This window comes from Calidris pugnax, unplaced genomic scaffold (genome assembly GCF_001431845.1).
Source record: "Calidris pugnax isolate Ruff unplaced genomic scaffold, ASM143184v1 scaffold81, whole genome shotgun sequence".
In the NCBI taxonomy this organism is placed as follows: domain Eukaryota; kingdom Metazoa; phylum Chordata; class Aves; order Charadriiformes; family Scolopacidae; genus Calidris; species Calidris pugnax.
Genome location: NW_015090880.1, coordinates 6,690,333 through 6,711,530, shown reverse-complemented (window position 1 = coordinate 6,711,530; position 21,198 = coordinate 6,690,333). Strand labels below are relative to the sequence as shown.

Sequence of the window (21,198 nt, the reverse complement as noted above, 5' to 3'; positions counted from 1 at the left end):
CAAGAAGGCATTAATTCCTGAAGACATGGGAAGCCTATTGGGAGCTCCCTGATCTGAGGGGATTGAATCTATTTTGCAAGATAAATAGGTCTAAAAAGAGAAGAGAAAAAGTACACTGTATGCTGCAAACTAAGCAGTTGGAAATTAAATTAATTATATGTTAAGCAGTGCATCAAATGCTCAGTACAGAGAAAGGAAGAGCCTCACATTAATAAAAATAATGTTTTGGTATTTTCTATTAATTATATTTGTCAGTTTATGTGGTTCTTTTCAACCAATTAGACTTAAAAAGCTTTCCAAAGACTGTGCTGCCTTAAAATCTGGAGCAAAACCATATTTTATATGCATATATTTTATTACCACTGCCTGCATTTCACTATTTTAATAGTGTTAATTTTCCTACTGCAGTAATCTCCCAGATATATCACAGACTTCTTTTTATTAATAATTTTTCTTTAAGGACATGATTTTTCTATGTGAGAGATTTAATCTTTCAAAGTCTTTCTTGCTCTGTGAAAATGATGTTCAGCTGATTGGATTATTAGATAGAAACCGGCATCACGTCATTGGCTGGATAAGGAGAGTGCCTGAAGTTTGATAAATTTGGCAATATGAAATGCAGCAGAAGGTGTTGTTAAGGGAACTGGACGATGTGTAGCGTAGCTGAGCCTTGCAAACCTCCTTATCCTTGCAGGCATTGAGAAAGAGCTGCTGAAGTTAAAAAGTCAGAGGAAAATTTAGCCAGTTACTACAGTAATGAATATAAGCATAAAAAATCACAGTTGTCTGTATTAGATGGCCAAGTATGCCAGTGCTGGGAGACAAAGAAGTTGCTCTTTCCCTTTGCAGTAAGAATGTTTAAAATTTTGACACAATTTGCTTTGTGAAAAGATGAAATCTTCTATAGAGTACACACAAAATTTAGTCTGGCTGTGCTCCAGTCCCTTTACGTGCACAGGTCGAACAAAAGGAAGCTGATTTCACCTGGGGATTACAACATAATTCTGAGAAACAATTACTTTGTTTAGCAGACAGCATCGTGATTAAAAATTAATGCCTGCCAAAGTCAAAAACAATAAACTGTTACCTTCTGGGTCAGTGTTAGCCTTCCAGTCCTGGGCACGGAGTATTTTTGAAAGGCATGTCAGATATCTGAGGATGTCATATGCCTATCTGTAATGTGTTTAAAGTAGTTTTGATACTGTCTGGACATCATGGTTTTTTAGCTGGCAGTATGGTTTTCTTACTTTTATTTTTTTAACCCCCTTGTAAACTCAGCTATGGACCAGTGTAGAATATCTTCCAGCCTTCTATTTACATTGGGTTTTTTCTTTTTGGTCCTCGGATCATTACAGTTTCATTTTTACCACTGAATTATTAAAGTTATCCAGGGTCCTGCTTTGATCTCTCTTTACCTCAACTGTCCTTTTTGGCCATGACCTTTGTTGTATGACAATTGCATCCTGCAGGGGGGGAATAATAACACAGAGACAAAAGACATTTAGCAGAAGGAGTAAAAAATAATAAAAAAAAGTTAAATGCTGTTGTAATGGAAGCTGACTATTCTGTGTGCTGTAAGGCAATGGATAATAATGTCTGTCTAATATTTTGTTTAGAGAATGGCAGTGGTCTCTGCAATGTCCTGGGTCCTGTATTTGTGGATAAGTGCCTGTGCAATGCTGCTCTGTCAGGGGTCCCTCCATCACACTTTCCAGCAGCATCACCTGCACAGACCAGGTAGGACTGAGATCAGCTGTGGGCTGCCATAAGATTGCAGGCTTTCTGCCCGTGCTTATGTCTGTCTTGATAATTGATTGAATAATCATAAAAAACATTTTATCAATTAACTTTTATGAGTTGCTTGCCTTTATATTGCACAGCATCTTTTTTGGATTGGTCTAATGTGTGTTGTGCTTTGCCAATCTGATGTTGGAATAGTCACCCTTTAACGTTGTCTTCTAACAACTTCCCAACACAGGAATCCCATTTTGGATAACTGTTCAGTTTCTCTGTCTCTTTCTTTGTCTTTATTTCTATCTCCCCTTCTCCCCATTTTGTGCAGTTCAGGAGCAGGTCTGTTACTCGGAAAGACATTGTGACAGCACAGGATTGGGCAACTTTGCAGTTATCTGGCCCAAACTGGACATGGGTTTGCTACTTAAATTACTGGGGCCAAATTTCACTCATTGTCACTAGCATTTACTGGAGATCAGGTGTTTGTCTTAGCATAAATGAGACACACAGTTATTGTAAGGCTCTCTGAAAACTGATTTACTTCTGAAACTGATGGGGTTGCAAAAGTGCAGCCTGGAGGAGAACTTGGGACTGTCTTTTGATGGAGTTCAATGCCTGTAAAGTCAAAGTAAATCCTACAGGTTAGCAGTGGAAAGTGCAGCTCACTTTGACTGTTGTCATTCACAAAGACTGCACGTTAGTAGTTTTATTGAGTTTTTATTAATAGAAATGGATCACGTAACTTTTTCAACTGTTAATTGTGCTCTGAAGAATATGTGCCACTTAAAAAATTGAGGAGTTGGCATATTCTAGCATGGTATTATCATCTGGTTAAAATTAGATGGGCCAAGAATGTTGCTTAGCAAATTTGGATCCAAAGAAAGGTGGAAGAGTTCCTAAGAGCTTTAGAAATGAAAGATGCAAAATATTAACTCGCAGTGATGAATCATTTAACAATGTGGCAAGTAATACTTTGAAGGTTCGCCATTAGGTCAAAAAACATTAAAGATGAACAGTCTTGAACCACAAGTCTTTAGCAACCTTAATGACTCAAAGTTTTCCCAGCTACTTTTGGTGTCCAACAGTCCTAGGGATTGGCATTGTCTTGCTTTCCTGTAAATAAAATATACATTGTATAAAGGAAATGGGAATCTTTGATAGGCAAGCTCTCAGTAGCTATGCTTGAGCATCAGATTAACTAATGGCATTATCTTTACTAGCTGGCACTGGAGTTTGAGAGCATTTGAAGTTTGAGTGGCAAGGTGCTTATTTGGAACTTGCAGAGAAATGGACAAAATACTTATTAAAATGCACTTGTAAGTAATGTTGCCGGTTATTTGAGTCTAAAGTCAATTGCCAGTAAAGGAAATGGCGGGGGGGAACAGCCCAGCTAAACAGATAGGTAAAAGGAAAATGTAATCTCGTTTTGTAAAATCAGTCGAAACAAGTGACATGATGAGAAAAAATGAGAGCTGGGCAGATTTGGAGCTCTGCAACATTTGCCTAAGCTTGAAAAATCACCTTTTTTACGAAGCAAGAACAGCAAGACACTGAATGCATACCAAGTGTTGGGGAAATGTGAAAAATGACAAAAAATCTTTCACTCAGAGATGCGATACAGATAGAGTGAAGGTTTTACAGCTGCCTCATCACCTACTTAGAAACAGCCAAGCTTTCCCTCTTGCGAGCCTTTCTCAGGCAGCTTCTCCGCACCCTCCATGAGTAAGATTGATGGTGTTCTGATCCCAGGCAGCCAATTTCAGTCTCTCAAGAAATAATCCACTACATTGACAGATGAGTGGAATTTGACATGATGTTCACCTCAGATTCAGATTGTGCTGCACCTGGGAAGTACCAGCCAGTGAGCGTCCTTTAGGGAAACTGTTAGAGATTTTGGACAATTTCTGCTGTCACAACAGAAAATCAAGGCAGTGTTTTTTTATAAGGCCATGAATTTGCAGTCTGCCAACTGAATGTGAAAGGTTGTACATAAAAGGGATGGAAATATGTTAACTAGCAAACTGAGTGAGTTTAATGTATTCAACTGCAGTCCCTGAGCACACCCTATTTTTCATATTTATAATATTAGGAATGCGTCATTTACTTTTAGTTAGTCACTGTGTAAGTAAGATTAAAATGTTCAGCCAAATAAAAGTGAATAAAAAAATGGATGCAGATGAGCCAGTGCATAATTTCAGTAATTTAATATTTGGTATGTGAAATTTCAACTTATTGAATCATGGCAAATATAGCTGTAATCAATAGCATGCTCAGCATACCTTTTTCTTCAGTTCGTGATCTTCCATAGATAATGAGGTGCTCTGAAATAAGAGATGTTGAGCTGCTCAACTCCGTTGTGGGGGCTACTTTTGTACAAGATAATTAAAAAGGCAGGTTCCACCCCATCTTGTGCTTCTTATACTTCAGCATAGAAGAGTCTCACTGAGCACAGGAAGGTGCAGGTAGAAGATATAATCCTCGTGGAGTGTATTTAACGTAATCAGCTTGAACTGAACTCAGTGAATTCGCAGACTGAATATACACACCTGTACTACTGTGGTTAATCCAGTCTTGAAACATTGGAAACAAAGGGCAATATGAGAAAAGGTTAGGTTATCATCAGAGATTTCTGAGCTTGCTCTTTTTTTCTGAAACTTTCTTAAAGTGTCTGAATGGGCTGAAATAGATTTCTACACATGATGTGCAATCACAAAAGCTTAAAGCTCCAGTATACTTCTACGGTTTTATAATTCAGAACTTCTTTTTTCAGTTAGATGTGGCAAAAGGTAGAAAATTGAAAACAAATGTAATAAACCACTTTACATGAAAGTATTTGTAATTGACTGTAGCTTTACTTTTTTCTGAATTGTTGGCAGGTGGGTGCAGATAGTAAGAGTGTAGTAAATATTGCTTGAATGTAAGTTGGATGATGCTGTACCTTACTTGTACCTGTTCTTCCTTGTCTCATTAACACAATGAAAAGTTTGGATACCACTGTTAAGTAGCCTTAAGTATTGGTGGTTGTTCCTTTTGACTCTGATAGGTGAGGAGGGCAGGGTACGTTTTCAGGCTTCTTCACTGGGATCCAGAGGAGACCTTTGGAGTAAAGCTGGCTGAACACCATTGCTGTATAATTCCCCTTGGATAATACACCTTGGGTAATACATAGGGTTTTCCACAGGTTTAAGACTATATTTCATTTTCATGAAAATTGTTAGGCAAAGGACATATGAAAGAATTAACAGGAAATAACTTCATGTGGAAACAAACCCCATATTTTTTTTTCCAGCATGTCATTTTTGTGTGATTTAATAAGAGTGAGCAGTAATCAGAAGAATTCCATATGGATGGGCTTAGGCTCTGATATATGTGCAGTTGTAGAGCTGCTGAATTGGCCTGAGGATTAGAGTGGACAGGTTGTGATTTGCAGAGATAGCTGAGTGCCTGTGGTAGTCTGTTGATCATCTGATTGACAGGACTGACCCCACCCAGAGGTAGGAAGTGAAGTAGATGCTGGCATTTGGCAAGACAGCAAGATATTAACAAAGTAAAATGGTTAAAGTTTAATAATAATAAAAAAAATAACCACTCCCCTTCAATCATGCAAATCTTTCCAAATTTTTCTGGCTTTGTTCCATAAATTAAGGATGTTTTCCTCCCAGTGAGGACCATCAGGTAACACTGAATCACAGTGGGCAGCACTGGCCCTGTGGTGCTAAAAAAAAAAATACAGGAGAGTGCGTTAGATTCACCTGTAAGTTGATGCAAAATAATTAGCTACACATCAAGGATGCTAGGTTAGTCTTGCACACAGTGTAAAGATGTGAGGCAGACACAAGCAGAAACATGTACCTACTGTAGCAGTGCTGACATTTGCAAATATGTTAATTAAAAATAGGCCTCTTCGGAGGAAGAAATCATGGACTGAATCAAGGGTGGAATTGTACGTCTACTAAACATGAAGTACCTTTTATTGTGACAGTAGTTAATGATGTGCCCATTAAAAATCATCTCAAGAAGTGTTTCTTTATACCTCACATTACAAGGAGGAAAATCCGTCTCAAAGCAATTCTACACACAGTAACAAGCAATATCAACCTAAGGATGCTCTGAGCACGTTTCTCAGTAGACAGCATTTTGCAGAAACTTGAGTCTGTGGCTGTGAGCAAAAATTTTCTTAGTTCTGATCTTGGCCTTCCCACTGATTTTTATAGCCTTGGGCGAAACCGCATGTTTTCACATTTCAAAAGGTCTGCTATTTTCATGTGCCCCATATATGTGGCTATTGAGTTCAAAACAGGCTGGGAAGAATGTTGGTTTAATTCCTCAAGTAATAGGAAAGTGTAAATAAAATTCGTGTCTTTACTTTGCAGAGCAACTGAGATCTGGAAGATGAATTCAACAGGAGTTTTGTTCTTGGAATGGATAGAAGTGAGTGTAGGACTAGGAAGTTAATATATTAAGGTATACAGTTTCCATGATTAGCAAGAATTGTGTTACATTAATCATACAGTGTGAATGCAAACTGTTGCCTTTAGTATACAATGTCCAAATTGTCAAGCAACAACTTAGCCAGTAGATCATGTCATGGACATGAAAGCTGACAAATGGTGTTTCTTGCTGTTTTAATTAAAAATGGAGAAATTTATAAGCTCTAAAGGCTGATTCAGATCTCATTTACACCAGTAAATGCACAGAAGGCACCATATATCCCTGTTCATTCATGATCTGAAAATCCTGCTCACAATGAGCTATTCCATTTATTCACTGGAAATCATTTCTCTCATGATACCTTTCTGCTACATACCTCTGGCCTTCACAGCCTGTTTTTGAACATCTGAAACTACCAACTGCTAAATAAAGAAATCCAGGTTGGAGATGCTTACTCTGTTCCTGGTCACATCCAAAATACATTTGGGTGTATGTGGACAAATGTATTTTGTGTAGGTAGAGAATGGATGTAAGGAAATCAAGGCTTAAGGATGTGGTAGGATTACTAGTGGTGTGCTAGCAATGAATAGCCTACTGTGATTGTGTGATGTGCTCTTTTACAGCAGCAGACTTTATTAGAAGCATTACACTCTATTTCTTTTTGGTTTTTACCGCAAAATCAAACTTCCAAAAGAGAAAAAACATAGTTATAGGGTGTGTTGGCAGCTGGAGAGGTAACTGTGTGTTTTTTGATGTCTGTAAGCTGTTACTTTAAGGGACTCCTGTCTCTCAGGTACAGGGGAAAGGGTATGTGGGCATTGCCAAGGAGCAGCCAGTATTCTGTGGAGGGTTGAGGACATGAGGACACCTCTCTTCACCAGAGAAGGGTGCATAGCTGCGAGGCTCACAGCTTGGTTGCGGGCGGAGGAAAGCTGTCACCAGTCAGGCTGCCGAATGTGACGCCTTGTTGCCTCTGATCCAGGTAGATGAAGCAACCTGAGGGAGAGCAGGTGTTGCAGCTCGATGGACTGTGAAGAACAGCATGGCCGAGGTGTGTGGTGGGGCACTGAGGGGACCGCTGTGCCCAGTGTGGCTCTGGGGGAGCTGCTGGAAGTGTAGCTGCCTTCCCTGCCATCACCCCTGCCACACACCTTGTGCTGAAGTGCAGTGCCCGGGTGCTAATAGCGGTATTTTGAGAGAAAGGGTGTGCTTCTTGCACGGGAGGATTGTACTGGCACTGCCTGGTGCCCTGGGTCAGTGCCCCCTGCTCCATCCTTCCTCCTGGCCCTGCTTCTGTCCCTGTCCCATGCCACTTCAGCTCTCGGGTCTGTCTTCAGGCAGGAGCAAAGCACAGCCCTCTTCATGTGGCAGAAGCTCCTCTGGGGCAATGGGGACCAGAAAGCGCCTCTTGCTGCGATGTCCCCGCGGGCATCTCCTCCTCCCACACCCGTGTGCTGCGCCTCGCTCTCCTGCTGCAGCCCTGGGGCCTTGGTGAGTCACGAAGGGACCTTTCCGTGCACTGCACTATTTGTAGCACTCGCTGCCGTGCTATTAAAGACTGTGAGAATTCATACTGGGGTGGTTAAGTCCCAAGGAAAACTTGGCACCTACAAATATAAACCCCAAAGGCAAACTGTGTTGCTCTGCGCTGAAGTATTTCTGCTGATAACATCAGAAATATGCCTTTAATGATTAGCCTACTTTAGTCCAAGGCTCATTTATATTTTAAAAGGCAATATCCAAGTGCATTTCCTCATAAGATAGATGTGTTTTCTCCCATTAAGTTTCATATTGTTTTATCCTATCCCGCCTATAATCTTTGTATTTCCTTTTGAATGTTTTCTTTTCTGCTCTGCTGTGAAGTCAACCTTTGCTGTGAGCAAGATTTATTTTCCTGATGGGATTCGGCATTGTTGCTATTTCCAGAGATGCTCTGTACAGAACAGTTCTCTCTAGCTAAACTTATTTTTTTTTTTGCATGGGAGTGATGCTGGAGATCTCTTTGCATTGTGCTCTAGGCAGGGACCATGAGGACTGCAGCACAGTTGGACTCTAAATTTATGAGACTCAGTCAATGATGCACAATGGGGAATTGGGGGTGTAAATTAAGCTGAATGAAGTTGCAAAGCCTCATGTATGTATCTGTGACTCATATTTCTATGCTCTATTTAGAAGATTGTTATCTGACATCTCTCTCTTGCCTTCCGTATTCCCGTCAAAACAACAGTTTTTCCCCTCTTCCTTCACAGGGGATGAAGAAACTAGTCTTGCCCTTCTTGAAAGGTCACTTCAGTGACAGCAGGTGCAGGGTCCCTGTTGCTGTCCTATGATAATAATTGTCTCATAGTATTCTATTGTAATCCTTATTTTACTGTGAGAGCACAGCTTTGCTTGGGAACGGAGTTGGTGACAGGAATGGAGGATCTTACTAGTTCTTGAATGATGTGAAAGTGATTCCTTCAGAATCACCAAGAAAATCACATTTTGTGGACAACCTGTTACCTCAGATGGCTCAATTTCCTTCTACCAAGGTGCCCTCATTGTGGTGCCTTGTATTTGAGCTACAAGTAACCTGGGAATAGGCTGCTCTGCACTAGCAGCTCCCACCGACAGTCACATGTGCTGGGTGCTTTGTAAAATTGTGTGTAAATATTTCTTCTATGAGCTTCTACAAATAAAACTCCTATGAAGTTTTATTTGTATATCATGCGCCTTACCTCTCACTAAATGAATAGGCAATTAAAAAGCAGTCTAAATAGTGATCTTTGTCTTTTAATTATTAGGAGACTTGCTGGTTCAGATCAAAATATGTGTTTAATCCATCCTCATGCATGATCCAAAAGTACTATTTGATTAATTTTGTTTTCTATATGTGACAAATCTGAACCAAGAGCCTTCATTGTGAATCTACTAAACATAATGAGCGAAAACCACTTCTGTAATTAACTTGGGTGCAAATGAAAGTTATAGGAAACTTGATTGGAAAACTCCTATGAACACAGATGTCAGTTTGTTGGAAAGTGGGGAACTTGAAGTTGTGATTTTTTTATGTTGTAAATAATATCAGCAGCCAGCAGACTCTGGGTATCAGCCTGAGTCCAGGCAAGAGCCTCAGGTTCTTAACTGCCTGCACTCTGATAAAACTTTATTATCTATTTTTTTCCAGTGTCCTCATTAATGCTCTTCAAAAATGCCGTTAAATATTTCTGGCAAGCAAAGCTTTAGTGCAATTTCACTGTATTGTTAAGGATTTATTAATGATAATCTTTTCTTGCAGAGTCTATTTATATTTGATCATGACATTAATTGGTTGCCAAAACAAACTAGAGTTAATTGTGTTTAATTACGTGGTTGGGAGTAAGCAAAGATAGTTTATTTGGGAAATCAGTTTCATTGATTTATATGTTTATTTCTTAAAAGAACATGAATAAATGAAGGGAACCTATTGTTTACCACCTTTTTCCATACATGTTGCCCAGGAATCATCAATAATACAGTTGTGACTTTGAACAGATTAAAGAGTGGAAAGGTATTTGTGTAATATATATATATTTGCCTATACAAATCTATTAGGAAGTAAATGTTCCCTTTCTGAATAATTCTGAATTCAAATAAAACTTAAAACCAAGCAGAAATGAGATTAAGTAACACTGAAACTAGCAGGAAGGTAGTGCTCAGATCAATGCATCTTGAAATGCATTTAAAAAAAAAACCCTTAACTTCATTTCAGATTTGGCTAAAGGTGCTCTGGATAAGGAAGGTATGGTAAAATACACTAAAATATGGCTAGATAAATATTTTGTATAATAATTATAGTAATACAATATATAGGTATATTGTATTTCTATGATATAGTAATTTCTGTATATTCTATCATGTGTCTCAATCCACTAATTTTACAGCTGGGAAGCTTTTGAACACCAGCCTATTTCATGTTTTTATGCTATAATCAGAACTGAGTGGAGAATTCTGAGGACATAATGTTTTTTTGAGGAATCAATTTCCTAAGTTGAAACTGTAATTTAAGAAAAACAGTAGTTTGATATCTTTGTGCATTCCTTGTTTCTGCCTTGATATTCCTTTTTGGGGAAAAAAATAAAATATCTGCATAAGGTTTCTGTGATCCCAGCAGCTACCCAAAACAAGTCATCCTCATAAATGAATAAATCCTATATGAAAGCATGTATTCAGTTATGCCAGTGGCTGCTTTTTCCCAAAAGAAATCAAGACCTCACAGACTTCAAATCCAATACCAATGCAACTATGAGCAAGGTCTTGTGTGTCCTTCTACTTGGTACCAGCTCTTGTTTTGAGTTGCAGCAGCAGTGAAATTAAAGTAGGTCTAATGTTTGTAGAAGTTGCCTTTTCCCCCCAGATCTCTGCTGCTTTAATAAAAGGTATTTCCTTACCTAACAACTTGCTTAAATCATAAGCAGCCAGGGCTACATTGTTTACTGGAGTATCATTTACTCATGAAGTTCTTCTTGGTTACTTGCATGAGAGGCTTTCAAATTTGGGCGGTCAGTCAGCCTGAAGTCACTACTGTTGAAACAAAAACTCAAGGGATGAGCTGAAGATTGGTTCCAGTGTGCCAGGGCAGGGTCTGACAGAATGATTGTGTCTAAGTCAGTTCTTACAGCTATAGTATAATTATTTCTGTAATAATATCATATATTTTTGAGGCCTTAAAATGCACCTTTTTTTTGTTTCCCCCTGCAGATAATTAGAAACTGTCTTGCCATGGCTGAAACCTTGGCGTTTTCTCCATTAAGTCAGCTGCCTGGGTGGTGTTTATCTTAACCTTCTTGTCAGTTTCTCCAACAAATAGATGACTCCTTTAGTTCTAATTTAGTTTCTCTTGGTATTTCTATTATCTCTTCCTAGTTGGCAGGCAAGGAAATCAGTTGTGCATCAAATGAAACCATTTGTCATGGATTAGTGCATGCAAATGCCTTGATAACAGCAATAGACAAAAGCTGGTGAGTGTCTGAATGCTAACTTTGGAAGAGAAAATTAATAAGGCCAAAACACCTGTGACAGCAGTCCCTAAATGAGATTGTTCAATGCCTAAGAGCAAGGCGATGCTCTTTTGTCCTTCCTTGCCATTTTTTTTTTTTACTGAAATCTTAAGACATCGGGGTAATGCACAGTGACCCCTTCAATGTGGAGGAGTGTCCGTGGGAGCTCCCTGCTTTCCCAGGGCTACTCAAGGTCAGGACCTTCCCTCTGTCTATTAAAACCCTTCTGTATCTGCAGCAGAGGCAGGGGTCAGGACTCATAGTTGGGCAAAAGTAGAGAAGACCATTAGCAGGAGGGTGTGAGCGTGTATCCCAGTTTGTCACAGCACACTGGAATTCAGTGGAGGCCCAGGCAGGATACCCAAGTGAATTGTAGTGAGGTAGAATAGCTCTTCCTCAGCGACTTGGTTAGAAATATTTTGCATTTCCCTTTTCCCCGAGGACAGAATTGGGTAATTGTTTAATGCTGATCTCCTACAGTTGATAAAACGCTGAATTGAATGAGTTGACAGCAGTTATTAGATATTTATCTCGCGCTTGTGTTTGTTACTCCAGTTTCTTTATGAGCCTGGTTGTGCTCTTTTCAGTTCTAGAAGGTAAATGTGGGCTCTGCCAGTTTCCCCACTTGCAGGATGGTGTGAGGAAGAGCTGAGACTCAGTTGTGGAAAGGGAATTTTGAGATGCCTTGACTGGGAGCAGGTTGTAGACAAGGAGCATCCTGTGCACATTTGTGTGGTGTATTTCCACTCCCAAGCCACTCGTAGGAGTGACAGACACAGGCTGTAATTAAGTGGAAGGACCACAAGGTAGCAAGATTGCCTGCTGTCTTCTCTAGTTTTTTACCCCATTTCAATATTTTTTCTCCCCACTGCTTATTCTACTTCTAAGTCTGTGTCCCTTCCATTAAATCAGTTTCCTTTATTTTTTTTTTCAAGTCTTTATGTAAGTTCTTATGGCTCTCATTTCTAGAAAAGGCTCTCTAAACCTCCTCTTAGAGTCAATGTACCTTGATGTGCTGTTTGAGCAACAAAATGCCACTTGATTTCATCTCAATTAGAACACAACCCACATTCTTGTGAAATAGTTTCTGATATTGACACCATATTTTAAGCGTTTTCTAACAGAAACTGGGGAAAATATATATTATAACCTTTTTCACCCATAGGAAGAATTATTTCTGTTGATCAGAATTTTCCAATGGGAAAAAATTTCACAGGTACTTTTTGGTTGTCTTTGCAGCAGACTGTGTGGAAGGCAATATACTATCACAGAGATTTCTAGTTTTTGTTGCCCTCCCTCCACCCCTATGCTTTGATATTGTGTATTTGTGCTGGAACCAGACCTTCATCCTTTACGCCCCGAAGTTTCTCCCTGTTTTGATGCTGTAGTGTGGTCAAGACACCTTGTTGAGACATAACTGTGTTGGTCAGGCTGGGTGAGGCAGGCTCGGGAAAGTGAACTCTGGCTGAGCAGGACTAGTTCTGAAAATGAACAAATGTCGGTGATAAAAATAGGTGCAAGTTAAAGGGAAAGGGATTTCTGCTTTCAGTGTGAATCATTTGGTGGTTTCCCCTAGTAAAGCAGTTCCTTGACTTTTTAGATTGGATTTGAATTGGCTCTGAGCTGCCTGTTGCCACATGGCATTTTGTGCAGTTGTACCTTCTATGAGCAGCGTGGGTTCAAGCAGTTCTTTTGTCCTAGTCAGACTCTTCTGAGGCTCAGGCTGTGCAAGTCCCCCCTGAACCATCTCCTTATGTGAATTGAGTTATTTGCTTTGGGGTTTGTTTTTTCTAATCTATCAAAGGAAAAGGTGCAATCTATAGTGTCTAGAGATGGAAACAAATTACAAAGCAGTATCACATTCATACTGAAGTCCTTCTGATAAGGATTGCATGTCTTTAGTATGCTGCTCCCTGTGTCTGAGAGGCTGTGCCCTCTAACAGGTAAGAAGAGATTATCCCTTAGTCCTGACAGAACCTATGCATCAAAGTCTGTTAGGGGAAATTCAGACAGAGTTTAAAATGCAAGCCTACTTTTAGATGTAACTAGTAAAATCATTTCCTCTGTATAATACATGTGCATTGTATGAATTAGTACCTAAAGTTTCAGAGGTCATACTGGAAGCTGTGTCCTCTCTGCTTTTAAGGTGCTTTAATGTCTAGATTTCACAGAGGAATCAAGCAAAAATACGAACAAAATTCAAATATGCCTTTGTCAGGAGGGATTTTTCTGTATTCTAGAAGCACATACAGATCTCAGAACGTTGATATTTGCTATAAAGAAACCATAATTTTACAGGACACCCAACCAACTCCTGTCTTTCTGTGTTTATTCCCAAATGAGGGCCAGTCGATCCCCCTGTGCAGTCTGTGCACAGCATCCAGCAGGGGAATGGATCATCTGAGGAAGCTGAGATCTCAATCATGAGCATATTTAGGGCAGCTGAGATGTGAATAAGTGAGGCTTTGTTATCCTGTTCCTCGTGTAGCCTCTTTAAGCGAGCCTGGTGGCTGCCAGACACTGTCCACCCAGCTGGTACCCAGAGCCAGCATCCCGTCCCCAGTGCTCTGTCCTTGGCATGGCTTGGTGTGCCAGCACAAGCCTTGCTGTGAGCTGGGTGATGGATCGTGGAGGCTCTTAGCTCCCTCTTTTCATGAAATCAAGTGCTTTAGTGTAAGCCAACTTCACGCTGGCTTAAACTTTCATGGTAGTTAAGCTATAATCTATCAGACTGCCCCAGCTGTGAGGTGTAAAGAGCCTTCACGTTCACTTACTGTTACACAATTGACAAGCAAGTTGTACCGTTGCAGTGAATTTCTCCCCACCCTCGTCCATGTTTTCAGCTGAACCAGAGGCTCAGAGCACACAGACAGGCACTATGGTGTTTGCTTCAAATGTAAAACTTCCCACTTTTTACTTAATTGCTTCCTTTAAGAGATGAGAAGCTTGGGCTTGTCTTTGGACAAAAAGGCTCCTGCTTTAAGTGTGTTTCTCACTTGAAGGCTATGCCTTCCCACCACAATTTTGTGTGATGCTTCCAGTCTCTCACAGGCAGCGTAACACTGATTCTGCATAACTGGGAGCGTATTTTTTGTAACATGTCTGACTTGTAAATCTTGTTAACTGCACACTGTTATCTCAATACGCTTGCAGGCGAGCTACAGCAACATAAAAGCTCGTGGCGAGAGAAATCTTTTTTTTTTTTTAATAGAGGGGGAGAATTCAGATCTCCTCAGTGCTTCCAAAGACACAGATTGCTGTGGGGAAAGACCTAGAAGATTGGCCCCAGAAGATGACTGTGCTCTGGGGGATCCTAGTTGGAAAATTACCCATGAACACATGAATGCCATAGTTGGATTTTTAGCCAACTACAGAAGTTTTGCTTCTTGCTTGCTGGGACCAAGAAAACCTCCAAGCTGGGGAAATTTCTTCTCAATTATTTACTTCTGTTTTGGCAACGCAGAAGCTCAGAGGTTATATTGCTGTTCACCAGCATTGTCATGTTTGCTGGCAGGATTTCATGCTGTTGTAGAGGCACACCAGGAGTCCCATACCCCAGTTCATATTGGGGTCACCTGGCTTGGCTGGGGAGCCCTGTGCAAGGGATCCTTTTCCTCTCATGAAAGAAAAAGGTGATTGAACTTCAATTAATATCTGCTGGCTGGCTTGCAGAGGGTATCTAGAAGCTCTTGTTAGGCCTTGAGAACTAAACTAGAACTTGATTCCATCTGTTTTGCTGAATTAATGTAAAAATTCCTCTTTAACCTCTTGTGGTTATAAGCTTTTATGCGCTTGAAGAATTGTAGCAGATTTTCTTTTCTGTTGTGACAATTGTCTGTTTATTTTTGTGGGCTGAAGGAATATAGGGTAACACTGCATTTTGCAAAGCAATGTTTCTTTTGTTGTGTGACTAAAGCAGTGTAAATAATTGATTTTTATTTTTTTTTATTTGACAGCCAAAGCAAGATATCAAGTGTTGGTTTGGTGCTGTATTTACATTTTTAAATTAGTTTAGAATAACTTGATTGTTTTTCTTACTAACTGGAAAAGAAAAAAGAAAACAAAAGCTGAAACAATTTGTCATATTTCTAAACACTGAAAGAAAAGCAAGAAAAAGGCCAGATTAAATTAAGAAGAAAAAAAAAGTCTAGAGAAGGTACTGCTTCTTTCCTCACATAGATTTAAATCGGAGTATCTCTAATCAGAAGCTATGTTCTGTTGTAGGGGTGGGCCCTTCATCTTCTTTCTTCCAAAAGTAGAGCTGTGGTGTTAAGATATTGTTGGTACCTCTTGAATTTTCCATTTTGAATAAATAATTAGGTCATCAGGAGAGCAGGGATGCGACATCAGGATTTTTTTCCTCTCACTTGCTATGAGATGGCAAAAAAAGCCAGTTCATTGCTTACAGTCTTCATGGCTAAGGTAGTGTTTGATGTGGGGTTGAATGGGCTTTGAGACAGGCTCTACCCCTGCCAAAAAGTGAAGAGATGGAAGAGGCAGTGGTAAATTCAGCTGCTAAAACTGACTGTGTAGCTCTGCTCTGAGCTGGTGGGGGCTCCTGGATGGTGGTGGCAGCCGCTAGTCACTGAGAACTAGATGCATGTGAAAAGGAGATTTTAACAAAGGATGGGGATTTAAAAAAAAACAAACCTTGTTGCAAGGTTTAACCTCCAGGAAGGGCTTCTTTTGGATGGTTTTGCTTTTCTTTCAGAAGAAGGAAGCTGAACCGCAGCCTGCTATCTCTGTGTGGTGCAGTAGGCATAGATTTTCTGCCATTCTTCTGCTGCCTTTGAACATATGGCTTGAACTGTGGCTCCTCTCTCTCCCTGCCTGCAGTTTTGGGGAGGCCAAGGCTGCGCCCCAGCCCCAGCAGGGCACTGCTCCTGGTCTCTGCTCATCCCTTCAGAAAGAAGCCGGAGCCCACATGGAGGGACAGCAAAGCTTTGGCAAACTGATGCTTGTCTGTGGTAATATTGGGGTGTTCTGCTGACCTCTCCGTCATCTCAAGATCTTTGCTAATTTAATGAGCCAATTTCACTTGTCAAGGTGACAGTTATCCATGTCAGAGACCAATACTCCCTCTCTTTTACTATACATCTGTAGCAATGGTTCTGCTGTCCTTGAAACACAGACTGGAATATCACTTTATTTCGAGAGATGCTTCTAGTTTTGGTGTGTGGTTTTGTTGTGGGTTTTTTTGGTTTAGGTTTGTTTTGGTTTTTTTTAACTGAAGCTTAGTATTAGAAATGCCTTTAACTGATAGCATCTGCTTTTGTCATTTTTATGTAAACTCAGCTCTGCTTTACAGAGCACTACTGTTCTCTTCCGGAGAAAATATGATTGTCTATCAGCAGTGAAGCTATGTCTGTGTTCTCTAATATTAATCATTGAAACAAGCAGTTTTTCAACCTGTATTTACCTGTGCCTTTTTTATGACAAGTTCTCGGAGAGAGGGGGTGGTAGAAAGTGTGGTGGGATTCATAAGTGGCCATATTGGATTTTAAATAAGAATAATTATGGGAAATTAGTTGGGGATTACGTGGCAGACACCTTTAGTGAAATATATAGAATTGTAAAAAAAAAATAAAATATTCTTGTAGGAACATAGCCAGTTTTGTAGGAAACAAATTTTGGTAAAGCAGAATGAAAGAGAGGTTGAGATTTTTTCAGCAACGTGATCAGTGGTGTGGTGGTTTGAGCATTTCCCTGGGAGCTTGTTCAGATGAAGGACTTGAATCTCTGTCTTCCACTGGGTTGTTGAGTTTATCTGAACCTTTTCTTTCCTGGGGAGAAAGTTTGATTTAACCAGCGAGCTGCTTGTTCAGTACACAGGGAGCTGCCAGCATAGCCTGGCAGCAGCACAGCATAAAGACCAAGGATTGTTTTTCAGCAGCACAAAGCACAAACTTCTTTCCAAAGCCTTTATGACTTTTGTGAAATTACCAGCCTATTTCTGCATGATGTCTCTTTGTGTTGTGAGCCAGCTCAGTGGACAATCTGCAGCTGTCAAATCTTGCAGAGCCCCAACTTTCTGCCAGCAGAAATAGATTGGGGTGTAAAACACTTAGGATCGGTTTTGACGGCCCTTCATGTGGAATAGAAAATGCAGATTCACTTCATAGCTGACAAAGAGCTGATTATTTATGTTTCTTAGAAAACAACTAAGAATGTCTAAGAATCTTTTTTTACCATTATGGATGACTTTCCTTGAATTTTCACATCCTTCTTTTTGAATCATGACAAACTGAGATTCAACAACAAACAGCCCCTGCGATCTGTCATTTTTTGCAATGATTTACATAGGATGGTACCCATAAATTGCGGAGGCAGCTATTGGATACTGTGAAAGAACAAGTACTTTATCTGTGATGTAGTTTTGAGAAATATCCCATGAATTGTATCTGCAGGAGGTAATGGTTCCATCCCATAAAAAAGGGGCTTAAGGTCTTGCCATGAGGCAAAAGTGCTAATTTTTTATTTCTTTTTAACATTTTTAACATAACCCCATGAGGTTTTATGCTGGATTGTATCACTGTATGCCTACGTCTTTGTCATTGCTTTTACCATATTAAAAGAACAAAAATACACCTCTTACAACAGGAAAAGGATGAAGATTTTCCATCTTTCTCTGGTGATCTGAATACTTTGACACCCATAATATGACTATTTATCAGTAAATAATTTACCCAGTTTTGTACACCCTCTTTTGTCTGAAGCATCTCCCTCTTCTGTAATGGGAGGTTTTGGAAAGATGCTATAAGAAAAGGAGGCTTAATTTTGTTTTGCTGCAAAACCTCTGTGTATATATGGCTGCTATTATTTTATATATTTTCTTTCATTACTCCTTGAGGAGGATGGAGGAAGGTGGCAATGTATCACCGTCCAGAATGAGAATGTGTGGATGTGTATATAGCCAGACATGTCTAACCTTTCTGTTCTCAGTGGTGCAGGCATATCCACATACAAACCCCTGTTCACTAACCCATTGTGTAGTGCAGAGACACAATTTTAGTGTACAGAGCTGGATTCTGCACTCATTTTCTCCACAGAGCATTCTCCTTTGCTCTTTTCTTCTAGCTTATCTTCTCAAAATAGTCCATAGTGGGGATATTCAAAGCAGCAAGGTTTAGTCACTCTCATGGATAACTAAGTGCTAAAGGTTTCCCCTCAGCTGACCAGGTCTTGCAGTCAGTTATTCCAGGGGTCACAAGGGCTTGGGGTTTGGCTGTATTTCTGCTGGGTCTTGATGAAGACTTAAATATTTTGAGTTTTCCTATTGCCAAGAGCATCTTTCCTCATTGTATAAGTGCCACTCTGGAACAAGATGCTTCCCCCAGGACCATGGCTTGTCATGGGCCAAAGTAGCAGCAGGAATAGCATTGTAAGGAGCAGCAGAAAGTCCCTGTGTTGCATTGCCCAAATGAAATGAATGTTGCTGCTGCCTTCAGACTTTTTTTTTTTTTCATCCCCCACAGGGAGAATTTCTGCAGCTACCCTCATAGCAGTAAAGACCTCTGTGTGCAGCTGCAGAAGCAAGACACAGTAGCTACATTGGGCAGGGCACCACCAGCAGCAGCAATGTCACTGCAATGCTGGAAGCTCGGCACACACTCATTTTCCATGTTTATTGTCCATGCACCCCATGGGGCCAGCTTAGTCCCCAGGGCACAGCCCTGTCAGGCTTGAAAAGAAGGTGCCATCAGAGGCATAAGACTTCTCTCATTCTCTTTAATTTATACACACTCGTGATCTACCTTTTTTCTTCCTGTAGTGAAAACATTCAGAAATATCACTCCATGGATTGGAAATATTTTTGAAACTGCCTGCTTCTTTATTTGCTTTATCTACCTACATCAACCCTAAAGAAAGAAGATACCTTTGTCTAACGTTTCTTACATGTCTTTTTGGAAATATTTTTGAAACTGCCTGCTTCTTTGCTTTATCTACCTACATCCACTCTAAAGAAAGAAGATACCTTTGTCTAACATTTCTTACATTTCTTTTTTTTTTCTATGCTCTGGTGGCCACAGCTAGGCAGACCTCAATGCTTTCAAGGACTGTGTTTTCTAAATGGAGTACTTAAAATCATAAAGGATAAATGTATGAAACCTGGGAACAATATCAATTATCCTGCCTTTCTTCTCTAGAAATGTTTTTCTTATTACATTTTGAATTATGATTCCTGTAACGAATTCTAAAGTATATATATCGACTCAAGTGGAGAAAATGCCCAAAGTGTCATTAAGTTTGCTATCACTGTTTCTGTTGATATTTAATATTCGGGTAAGTGCGGTTCATGCTGTAAACAAAGCCGTGGTAAACTGGTGGAAGGTACTGCTTGTGTGTATACACATCCATACCTTTACTGTAAGCAAACTTATTTCCCTATTTACATTCCCTGCATTCATATGGATTTCTTTCATGGGGATTTCAGGCACTACTCGCTCCTGTGTCTGTGATAAGATTCAGAAGCTTCAAATCCACAAAACCAATCCACTTGGTGATCTTCTGGTAAATAACACCCGAGAGTTTACCGTTTGTTCAGCTTTGTGATGGATCAGAATTTGGATTTACAGCTGTTTGCCAGCCCGGTGGGCAGAGGGGAAAATATCCTTCCCTCCGGGAGCTTCCAGCTTGGCAGCACCCATGTATTACCTGGGGGAGCACAGCAGCTGGGGGATGCTTATGTCCTCCCTGGGGAGGGACCAGTACCTGCCATGGCTGCCCTGTGCTGCAGCTGCCTTTTGGGATGGGCTATGAGGAGCTGGTAGTTAGCAGAGTGGGGATTTGAGGTAGTAACAGGTTTTCTTTACAATAAGCTTGCCAAACATTTTGGTTTCATCACACTTCTTCTGGCAGTGATAGATGTATTAATTAGCATTTTTATGGCATAATAGTCTATAGCCTGAAAATGTCAAATTGTGAGCATATTTGTAGACTAAGTTTAACTATTAGTGCTTTTCCAGGAATTATATCTATATATGTATTATTTCTTTATTGGCAATATTAAATCATTGTAGTTGGAGAGCTATACATCTGTTCTACATTTTTCCTCACTACCAGAATCATGCAGACATCACAGCATCTCACCCAGCTGTCAGTATTTAAAGATGTTTTCTCTTTTTAACTTTAACTTATATAGTTATACAGTATGGAGGAGTGAAGGATGTAAAGGTTTCATTAGTATGCCATCTTTAATTTATATTTATTATTTTTTCAAGGAGGGAAACTTCCCCTCCTATGAGGAGAAAGAAGCAGACTATGAAACATTGTTCCCAATGGCAGCAATGAAAGTGTTCTGTGATTTGGGATGTTAGAGCAAGTCTGCTGGGAAATGGATTAGTAGGCCAGGAGAGGGTATTGTGATCAAAGTGCATAGTAAATTAATTTACCTCACACTCCTGCAATTTATCACGTAGATATCACCTCTACACATGAAAAGATACATGAGTATGGATGCAATATTGCTTTAGTGCTTATATCTTATTCCAGAACTTAAATAATTTAATGCTCCTACTTTAACCTTATTGAAATATTAAAACCCTGCAATCCCTTAGATTTGCTTTTGTTACAACTGTAACATTACATTTTCGTGTCATTATGACACCGGTTCATAATTGCAGCCCAGACAGGTCTTTAGCCATTTGAATAGAAAGCAAAACTGGTTTTGACTAGTAAATGCTAAGCACTTTCACCATGAACAAGGACACACATTGTAAAGAAAGAAGAATTATAGATTCAGTGACATCAGGAGCCCTTTTAAAATAACTTTTTCATTTGCTCAACTTTTGGCTTGGAGTCATTTCCCATCTATATAGCAGTTCTAAGTGATTTTTCAAGTTGCAGTAGTTACGCTTCACAATTAGACTTGCCTAGTAAACAGTTCATTAAAAATGTCTACTTCAAAGCAAGATGAAACAAGTCTTTCAGCGTTTTTGATGGAGAATGGGACAAAATAAAGATCTATTTATGGTTGAAGGGCCTCTAGGTTGGGCGGGGGGCACAGTGAAGTTGA

The 21,198-nt window shown here is 39.9% G+C and overlaps 1 protein-coding gene across 1 annotated transcript in view; it reads left to right on the top strand.

Moving 5' to 3' along the window:
• Positions 1-1,619: 1,619 nt before the first annotated feature.
• Positions 1,620-21,198, top strand: part of FAM19A1 (family with sequence similarity 19 (chemokine (C-C motif)-like), member A1) — a 225,601-nt gene continuing 206,022 nt past the window's right edge. Inside the window, exon 1 of the mRNA XM_014946607.1 lies at positions 1,620-1,737. Coding sequence (XP_014802093.1) covers positions 1,620-1,737 — 118 coding nt within the window. The remainder of the gene's footprint in view (positions 1,738-21,198) is intronic.